Source organism: Argentina anserina, chromosome 4, assembly GCF_933775445.1.
Source record: "Argentina anserina chromosome 4, drPotAnse1.1, whole genome shotgun sequence".
Lineage (NCBI taxonomy): Eukaryota > Viridiplantae > Streptophyta > Magnoliopsida > Rosales > Rosaceae > Argentina > Argentina anserina.
Window position 1 is genome coordinate 15,417,792 of NC_065875.1, and position 10,210 is coordinate 15,428,001.

Consider the following 10,210-nt stretch of genomic DNA (forward strand, 5'->3'; position numbering starts at 1 on the left):
ACATTGGGACTGGGGAGGTCCTGCAAGCTGAGGCTTTGGGCTTGTTTCATGGTCTGCACCTAGCTCATAACTTAAAGATTTCAAAACTAAAAGTTGAGTCTGATTCTTTAGTACTTATCAATCTTTTTCAACATGATAATATTGATTTGCATCCTCTTGGGACCTTGATAATGATCTGCAGAAGCATGATGTGTGCCTTTGATTTTATTGATGTGAAGCATGTCCATAGAGAGAGAAATATGGTAGTTGATATCCTTGCTAAATATAGTACCTCTAATGATAGAGGAATATGTATTTTACATGACCCTCTGACGCTGGTTTCTGATGCTCTGGATGACATTGTTGATCTTTCTAGAGCTAAGGAGTTTATGGCTTGTAGCTCTGACTAGTTTCTTTTCTGCTTTATTTTGCTTGGACTAATGGCCCCATTTGTACCAAAAAAAAGTTATAGTCTCTTTTTTCTATTTGTTCAAACCTTTTAGGCCTTGCTTGTAACAAAAAAAAAACTTAAGAGGTCAGTTAGCGCATAAGGATTCTATTTGCACCTTCAAAATAACTAAGTGTATCTCTATTGCTAATTACACCTCCCTATTACTTTTTAATCTAAGTACACCTCTTTTAACTTACTAAAATGCCCTCGCTTTCCAACTATATCTATCTCCATTGCTCAATTTGACCAAAAAATTTAAATGTATATAAATCAATAAATCATATATAGCTTAAAAAGATTTGATAGTAAAAGAAGAACAAAAAGAGATAGAATGAGGTAAAAATAATAATCTTTTATCAATAGTTTGTCTTTGTCGGTCTTTTCACGTGAGTGAAAAAGGTACACTTAGTCATTTTAGAGGTACAAGTATAACTCCCCGTTAGGCTATTTGTTTTTGTGTTTTTAACAAAATCAAGCTTAATTTCAAAATTTCCGGATAGAATACAGGCGCCACGTGTCCATTGCAGCCGTTGATCGCAAAAATTTCAAAATTTAAAATCAAAAACGGATCGGTTTGACTTATTTGGATACCCCAAAAAGAAGACCCGATTCCGCTTTTTCTCTATTTTTTGTTGTTTTTGAGTTTTCATATTCCCGCTCCCAATTTCTTCATTTCACCAAAACCCTCATTTCCAATTCTCTCTCTCTCCGATTTGAAATCCGAAACCCTAGACGAAGCTCCGGCGATGAACCAGTTCCACATTTACGAGGCCATCGGCCGCGGAAAGTGCTCGGTAAGCATTTATCCACCTCTTTCTCACTCTCTCGCCATCACTTCGATTCGGTTACTTTACTGATCCGATTCGTGTTTCGGTTTTGCAGACTGTGTACAAAGGCAGGAAGAAGAAGACGATTGAGTACTACGCGATTAAGAGCGTCGAGAAATCTCAGAAGAACAAGATTCTTCAAGAAGTGAGTTGTTGAACTTCAAATCAGCTATTCGGAGATTCTCAAAAATCGGACAATTTTAGCCTCAATTATTAGGTCATGTGCTTTTCCTTTCTAATTTTGGAAACAAATGCAGGTTAAGATTCTTCATACTTTGGATCACCAGAATATCCTCAAGTTTTACTGGTGGTGAGTGTTTCTTTATCGGATAATTGCTTGTGGAATTTCATTACTGGAGTCTCTGTGTTCATGGATTTTTATCTTTGTTTTTCGGCTCCGAGTTAGGTATGAAACTGGTGCTCACTTGTGGTTGATTCTGGAGTATTGCGTGGGCGGGAATCTGATGACATTGTTAGGCCAGGTGAGGGTCATTCGATGCCAACATTGTATTATCTCAATATGTGCTGATTGTTCCATTTACTATGTTAGGTTGTGAATTTTGTAGGGCTGTTGTTGATAGTGTTTCTAGAATTGTGTTATTGATGAGGTGTTGGATGATTACAGGATAGTCAGTTACCTGAAGAATCGATTCATGACCTTGGGTGGGACCTTGTTAGAGCTTTGCTGTAAGAAATACTCACTTTATTTTTGAATTTTGGACCTTTTTCTGAGTCTAAGGATGTGTGGTTGAGTTTTATTGATGTTCTGGAAATTGTGGATTCCCTTTTAGGTTCTTACATTCAAAGGGAATCATATACTGCGATTTGAAACCGTCAAATATCCTGCTGGATGAGAATGGCCGTACAAAGGTAAACTATATTTTTCTTATATTTTCTAAGCTAGCCCCTTTGATATATTGCTTTTTAACTGGAATTGTTTCTTTGTGCAATTCAGCTGTGTGATTTTGGACTGGCAAGAAAGCTGAGCGATATTTCACAAATCTCTTCTTCCTCGGTATGTCAAATTATCTGCCCCAACATTATACATTATTGGATTAATTCAAATCAATTTGTTCAGAAACTTCCTCTTATTTTTATATGTATGTATGCCACAAAATATGAAAACACTAACACAGCTTTAACTTGTTTCACATGTTTAGTTGCCACAAGCAAAACGTGGAACACCTTGTTATATGGCTCCTGAGCTTTTTGAAGACGGGGGAGTCCATTCATATGCATCTGATTTCTGGGCCCTTGGTTGTGTACTATATGAGTGCTATGCTGGGAGGCCTCCCTTTGTGGGTAGAGAATTTACTCAGCTAGTGAAGTCGATCCTGTCAGATCCAGTACCTCCTCTACCTGGCACTCCTAGTCGTCCTTTTGTCAATCTAATAAATTCTTTACTCATCAAGGATCCGGCCGAACGAATACAGTGGCCTGAACTTTGTGGTCACGCTTTCTGGAGAACCAAGTTAAATCCATTGCCTCTACCTCGTCAGCCTGCTTTTGCAAACATGCTAGAGCAATATGCCAAGCCATTGTCAATACGTAATGGTGATAAATCTTCTGAGAACAGGACTCCTAAATCTCGTCAAAAGGATGTTAAGGGAGCTTCAAAGCAGGATGAGAATTATATTGTAGGATCAAAAGGCCATGGAACTCCAGTCAAGGGCACCCCTGGAAGCCGGAGAACCCCAGCAAAGGTACCTGGCAGAGGAACCGATGATAAGCATAAGGATCCTTCTGGCAATTCTAGGGGAGTGAATCTGCTAAGACTCTCAAGAATAGCGAAGCAGAACTTGCAAAGGGAAAATGAGAAAGAGAACTACCGGAGGCTGGTGCCTGCTACTTCTGAGATTGATTCAGAAGTCAAGATTGAGAACACAGATATGGAACTTGATTTTAGTGAAAACATTGAAGATGATGCACAGGATGAATCTGATGGGCAAGATAACCAAGCTTCATTGGATGATAAATCTTCAAGTCAAAATCAGCCGCAGATTAAAGCAGAAGAGATGGAAAATAAAATAAACCATACAGATACTTCACCTATGGTGAATGCGTCTGCATCAGATGAATGTGATCAGGAATCACCAATGGATATAGAAGTGACTGCAACTCCATGCAACGCCAGTCCTCTGATAAAAAATCAGAGATTTAAGGAAGGTTCTGGATATGCAGTTGACCATGATTCTGCAAAATCTTCAAATAACCTTTCAGAGGTTCTTTGGCATCCAACTGATCTTTCAGTCAGACCTGTAATGCCTAGCAGAAAAGCTGATAAAGCTTCAGAGGCAATTCCTTCACTTCCCTTTGAGGCACTGCAAGCTTCTGATTTTGTGAAAATGTCTAAAGAGCAAATGGATGCTCTCACCAATAAGATAATATCCATTTTTAATGGGAATGTTAGCATTGGGGAGAAGCAGAATGCAATTAGATACCTTGAAATGTTAACCAACAATGCGGATGCTGCTAATATATTGACCAATGGGCCCATCATGCTTATCCTTGTTAAAATGCTTCGACAGACCAAGGCTTTGGCTTTGCGTGTCCAAGTTGCTTCACTAATTGGTTTGTTGATTCGACATTCTACTTATATTCATGATGATTTGGGGAATTCTGGAATTTTGGGTTCACTGACCGATGGCCTTGGAGACAGGCAGGAAAGGGTCAGGAGATTTTCTATGGCTGCTTTAGGTGAGCTGTTATTCTATATTTCAACTCAAAGTGAGCATGGTGGAGATAACAATCCTGTAGAGTCTCCATCCAAGGAAAGCCGGTCGACATCTGGGTGGCAGGTTAGCATATTATCATATTGCTTTTGCAATTATGTCGTATATGTTCTTTTGATTGAGTGGAAACATCTATATATTGAATACATATATGGTTGCATTCTTAGTGAATGGTTCTTTATTCTGGTCTTATATATTAAAGGCCCAACATGTAGTTTATCAAGAAAAATGCTACTTTCCTGCTTTTATACTTGATCTTTTATTACTGACAGTTTAGTTTCTGTGGTGCAGGTCTCCAATTTATTGCTCTCCAAAGTGACATCGATCTTACGTAAAGGAGAGGATGACATAACTCAACTTTATGCATTGAGGACGATTGAAAATATCTGTAGCCAAGCGGGGCACTGGGCAGCTCGTTTGAACAGCCAGGGCGTGATTAATAACTTGTGCTATATATATAGGGCTATTGGGAAACAGGAGAGCATGAGACTGACAGCAGGATCATGTTTGGTGCGCCTGGTTCGTTTCAATCCACTTAGCATTCAGCAAGTAATTGATATCCTTCCTTTAAAGGAAATAGCATCTGCAATTATCAAGGGCAGTCTGAGGGAGCAACAAATCAGTTTAAACCTTTTGAACATGGCCATGCTTGGAAGTCACATGTTCACAAACTTTGGCAGGTACCTCCTGCCGCTGATGGAGGATAAGAATATTGTTCCAAGTCTAGTGTCTCTTATTGAGCAGGGAACTGAAGTTCTTAAAGGAAAAGCACTTGTTTTTGTTGCTCTTCTTTGTAAAAACAGCAGTTCCAAGAGTAGTAGGAGGTGGCTGCCGCATTTTTTTTGCAATGCCAGGTTATTGTCTATGGTGGACAGGCTGGCGAAAGAGAAAGATCAGTATGTGAGGCAGTGTTCAGATGCATTTGTGTGTGTCGTGGCATCAGTTATACCTGGTCTATTGGAAACTATAACTGGTGACATTCAGCAATTGATGGGAAGGCGCCATGGACATCTGTCTCCCCTTAACAGTAGAGTTACTCCAAAGACCAACATCAATATGCTCCCTGTAGTTCTCCATCTTCTCCGAAGCTCGTCTTTTAAGCATAAGGTGGTGAGTGATCAGGTCTTGCAGCAGTTAGCAAGTCTAACAAAAATCGTGGAAACACCATTTCAGGTAGGTGACTGCAATTGAACCATTCTGTGTAGTTCATTTATAGTTTTTGGGTGAAATGATAATACTTATTTGGCTAATCCAAACTTTACTACTAATTAGACTTAAAAAAGTTTATAGCATCCACATCTTTAGTTGATCTTACTAGCCACATGTCAATTATTGGAAGCTTGGGATGATATTTATCTTGTTTGATGCACACATTACCGTCACTTGGTAACTAATGTGTGGTTGTGATAAGTTGGTATACTGCCTGTTCAAGTTACAATTTGAAACCCGCAATTATTTTTCTAGATATCTGCTAAATGAATCACTACTCAAGCATATAACTGCATTGTCTTAGAGTGAGCTCCTTGTTCTAGTTTAATTACTGCTTTACTTTTATTTTTGTCCTTATGGTAAAATTCGAACGTGTTTGGAGTGAAAAATTTAGTTATAGTTTATCATGAAAACTTGTGACAGGATTAGTGACGAGACATCGCAATATGCTGACATTGATACTGATAAATAATTACTGTTGATTTCCAGGGAAGAGATGAGTTTCAAATCACTCTTCTTCGAATTCTTGAATCAGTTGCTGAGGAGTCAACTGTAATTCTTAAAAGTCCTGATATCTTTACCCGTGAGGTTCTTCCCAGTTTGGCTGCTCTGTATAAGGGCAATAAGGATGGTGATGCCAGGTTTCTGTGCTTGAAAATCTTGTTTGATGTGATGGTAATATTTCTCAATGAACAATCTGAAGATGAGCAAAGATGCAAAGAATTGCGGTCCATATCCAACAAATATTTTCTTCCTCTTTACCCTTCCTTGATCGAGGATGAAGATCCAATCCCCATGTACGCACAAAAGCTGCTAGTTATGCTGATTGATTATAATTACATTAAAATTGCAGACATTCTACATCTGAAGATAGTATCACAATGCTTTGAGTTTTTGTTGGGTGATCTCTCGAGTGCAAATGTAAACAACGTTATGCTATGCCTGGCTCTGACATCTGCTCCTGAAATGGAAACTAAGTTACTTTCTCAGCTGAGGGTAGTTAGGAAAGTAGGAAATCTTCTAGAGCTTGTATATGCAAAAGGAATGGAAGATTTTCTTGAACCAACACTTGGTCTATGTAGGGCTTTCCTCCTACGTTCAGTGAGTGGTAAAAAAGGGTTCACCTATTCATCAGAACCTGCTCTTTTGGGTGATGTGTCCTCTGAGCCAAGTGGTGGTGATCAGCAGCAAGGTATAAGAGATATTATGGACTTTGGCAGCAATGTTGGTGTATTGCTAGAGTTAAGTAGGTCTCATGGAGGAACTGTGGCAGATGTAGCTTCAGAATGTATGATCTTGTTGCTTAAGGCAGCTCCAAGGGAAGGAACTGCAGGTTTACTAACTAATCTTCCAAAAGTTACTGCAATGCTCGAGTCTTGGCGTAGAGGCACATCTCATTTGTTTGTGCAGCGAGTGCTACATGCACTTGGTTATGCTTGCAGGCAGTATTTGTCACATGCAATGATATTGTCGATATCAATACCTGAGATTCCAAGAATTGAGGGCATAGTTTCTGAGCTTAAAGGTTCAGGTGTACCTGCTTTAGCCACTGCTGCTTTTCATGTGGCTGTGGAATTGCAACGGCTTCCTCGTTGTATGTGAAGCCTCACAGGTTGTGTGCTGATTTCTTTTCCCTTTTGTTTTGTGTCATTATCTTTAGTCCCTCAGTTTTACTAAAAGTCTTCTTTTGGCATGCAGTAGTTATACTAAGCAAAATAGCAAATCAAATAGTTTTAGAGGTCATCAGATGAAGATGTTTTTCTCAGGCTGTTTCTGTGGTGCAGGGTCAACGATTTATGAAGGTGAGGGCAATCTTTCTGCACTTGTGTCACTCCAACTCTGATTGGCATATCATTGTAATATCCATGTTCCCTGTATCTCTATTGGATACTTCCATCTGTTTTTCTCTTCCATTACACTTGCATTTTCTTGCTCTGGAATCAGCTTGGCTGCAATTTTATCACAAGCATGTGCAACAGTCATCTTGAAATGCTGACTAGTTGCCTTATTAAAATTGTTTAGTTCTTATGAGAACTAGTGATGCATTCAATTTTACATAGGATTTGAATGCCTTACTAAAATTGTTTAGTTCTTATGTACATAGGATTTGAAGGTGTAAAATTCTTCAATTGTTGATATGCATTTTAGGTGAACAGAAGTGTCGTCATATTAACAAAGGTTATGTTATGTGCATTTTTGTTTTTGGATACATTGCGGTTTCAAACCCCAGAATAACTCAAACGCAGCAGAATTAGAGCCTGATAAATCTTCAACTGAGTAGTCTAGACTAAACCCTACCAGCCCCAGGCTTCAGCTTGAAGAACCCCTTCATCACCAGTGTTCAGCATAAAACCACTAGTCCAACTGTCCAGTCTCTTACCTAATTACTCCACCCAGCACCAATTGCAGACCTCAACTGATCACAAAATTGACCCAAAGAATGTTTGCACCTGACCAACATACTTGAAAGCTTTTTTCCACTAGTGGGTGTTCTTTTAATGGTTTCAGTACCCGCGGGATTATTAACAGTACCTTTTTTGGAGAATGTTAATAAATTCCAAAATCCATTTCGTCGTCCTGTAGCGACAACAGTTTTTTTAATTGGTACTGTAGTAGCTCTTTGGTTGGGTATTGGAAGATTTGCTAATACAAGTTAAATCATTCAGCATAGCTGATAATAGAGGTAACTTTCCATGTCCATTTCCTGATGAACCAGCAACAGACAAAGAATATCACATCCACTGCATACATTTTAATTAGCAATCCTTCTGCTTGATATTCATCATTTAGAAATATAAAGTCGGTCATTCTAGTAGGAATCAATGTTTTACCAAACCTGCCGACCTCTTGAACAGTCATGAGCAGATGAGTCAATGTTTCTACCTAGTGGGGAGAAGACGACAATTTGGTGTAGTAGTAATAATCTTCCTTTCATTAGTAAGTGTTCCTTGAACAAGCAACCAAGTGAAAATCTCAAGTCTTCTATCGTCTTTCAGTAGTGAGAAGTCTTTAATCCTTCAATCTTAGCTGGGAGGCATAGGTGTTAACAGTGGTCAAAGTTAGCTGCTGTGTAAAACTTCTACATGTTTTTCTTATAGCTATTGTATGCGAATAGTAGGCAGATTTACTTGAAATATCAAAGATATTTAAGACACTCCAGCTTGAGCAGTGCTTGCTTCAGCGAAAAAAATGTCACTCTAGGACCAGACTGGGAAGATGGAATATAATACAAATTCTTAGATCAAAATCTATTTCAAATACAATTGGGATGATCAGGACCAGCACTAAATTACTGTTATCATAGGGATAGCGCGTTTGTTCAAAATGTATCAGTATAAGTTCTCTTACAGTAATAGCAGTATCAATATGCAGGTACCAGTTCATCGCTATATTTAGTTTAGTCTAGATACTATCGAGCCTATTGCTTTGCTTGCAAGACTTAGTCCAATACAAATATCGTTCTTGAAAGAATAGACCTTTATGTACTAAATTTGAGTTCCGACTCAAGACTTATTGTCTGCTACATGACAACAGCGCGGAAGAGTATGTAATGACCATTTAGACCTTCGTTTATATATAAAATCTAGTGGATTCCATAATTTTTTTTTTTTGCAGGTACCAGTTGCCATTACCGTGCCAAATGCTAGTTCAATGTGAACTTGAGAAATGAACTCATTCACCACACATTTGATTGAACTTATTAGATGGCACACGGTGGTGACTGTAAAATCACCGATTAGGGATGACAGCAGAGACTTTGAATGCATCTACCTGCTGAGGAAAACAATAGAGAAATAACATAGGTTCAACTGCAGTGATAGTTACAGGCTTACAGCTCGAAAACTTTGCGGGGTTGCTTAGGGCATCTACCTTCAATGTTTCATTTCATGAGATGTCCGAGCTATTTAATCCGTGATTCTTGGGGATGGGTGTATTGTCCTTGACCTCTTAGTTTTCTTTATTCTATTGACAAGCTCATCTTAGGCGACAATTTATCATACGACTGCAAATCTTTGCATGATGAGTAAATCATGTCCGAAGTTGCATCAAATGTTTTTCATTTCTTCTACTGTGTCAACTTGTTTGTTGAACCTAATACCAAGGGTTTCTCAGCAATGTGTGGAAACTAAAAATTGAATGTGATGAGGGAATCGATTTACAAAACTATAATATCAAGTTATCAACCAACTCTTACTACATACTTTGCTACTACTTAAGAGACTTTTGAGTGCTAGGATGCTCATAAGTCATGACTAGTAACTTTTTTGACGAAATAATAAAGATTGTTTTGAGGACCGAAGTAAATAGTTCACAAGTTAGTAGATCAAAGTGACGAAATTTTCCTTTCATATAGTTTTCGAACACTTATATATGTCATTGAGAATCGAACTCATAAGGTTTATAATGTTGGATTTTAACAAGTTACAACTCACGGGCAACGGCGTAAATCGCTTACGATGACGGTCTATACTATTCGGGGGTTAATAATTATCATAGTGAACCAGTAGAGTAATCAAGTAGATTAGGACTTAAGCTCCCGGATTATAAACAAAGGTCACGGACTATAAAGAAAACCCATTTGATCCCAACTTAAATTATGCTTAGCCATCTTTGTCTCTAACCCCAAACATGCCATGATGCCAACCTGTGTTTATGCTCAATCTCCATCCAATTATTCACAAAACCATGTGGCATTGAACCCCACTTAGGGCTTCTAGTCATTCTTTTTTAACAACCCAAATCATAGCTTGTACCAAAAGCTCACTCACACTCATCTTTTACTTAACACTTTGATTACACAAGTATATAGAGAGAGCATCTCTCACTCTCTCCACTAGGTGTGTGGGATTGATTATGTTCATCATTAGAATGGCCTCTTTTTGGTTCCATATACTCCTCATTATGGCCTTCATGGTCTCACCTCTCCTTTCCTTTACTTCAAAAGCATCTACTATCACAGCTTCACCTGCACTGTTCACTTCTCCTCATCCATCTTCTGTCCAAGGTTTGCC

The 10,210-nt window shown here is 38.6% G+C and overlaps 1 protein-coding gene across 1 annotated transcript; it reads left to right on the top strand.

Moving 5' to 3' along the window:
• Positions 1–1,125: 1,125 nt before the first annotated feature.
• LOC126791193 (serine/threonine-protein kinase RUNKEL) lies at positions 1,126–7,232 on the top strand. The gene is made up of 11 exons (XM_050517607.1): positions 1,126–1,224; positions 1,313–1,402; positions 1,515–1,567; positions 1,664–1,739; positions 1,883–1,944; positions 2,049–2,127; positions 2,213–2,272; positions 2,418–4,055; positions 4,281–5,162; positions 5,688–6,810; positions 6,983–7,232. The coding sequence occupies exons 1-10, from the start codon at positions 1,177–1,179 to the stop codon at positions 6,798–6,800; spliced, it is 4,101 nt and encodes a 1,366-aa protein (XP_050373564.1). The 5' UTR covers positions 1,126–1,176; the 3' UTR covers positions 6,801–6,810; positions 6,983–7,232.
• The last annotated feature ends 2,978 nt before the right edge of the window (positions 7,233–10,210 follow it).

What these genes read in the sequence shown, in the direction of transcription:
- LOC126791193 (XM_050517607.1), top strand. Translation starts at nt 1,177, where the DNA reads ATGAACCAGTTCCACATTTACGAGGCCATCGGCCGCGGAAAGTGCTCG. An exon ending in TCGGCCGCGGAAAGTGCTCG is followed by an intron (nt 1,225 to 1,312) that starts GTAAGCATTTAT and finishes TCGGTTTTGCAG; the next exon opens with ACTGTGTACAAAGGCAGGAA. An exon ending in TGATGACATTGTTAGGCCAG is followed by an intron (nt 1,740 to 1,882) that starts GTGAGGGTCATT and finishes GGATGATTACAG; the next exon opens with GATAGTCAGTTACCTGAAGA.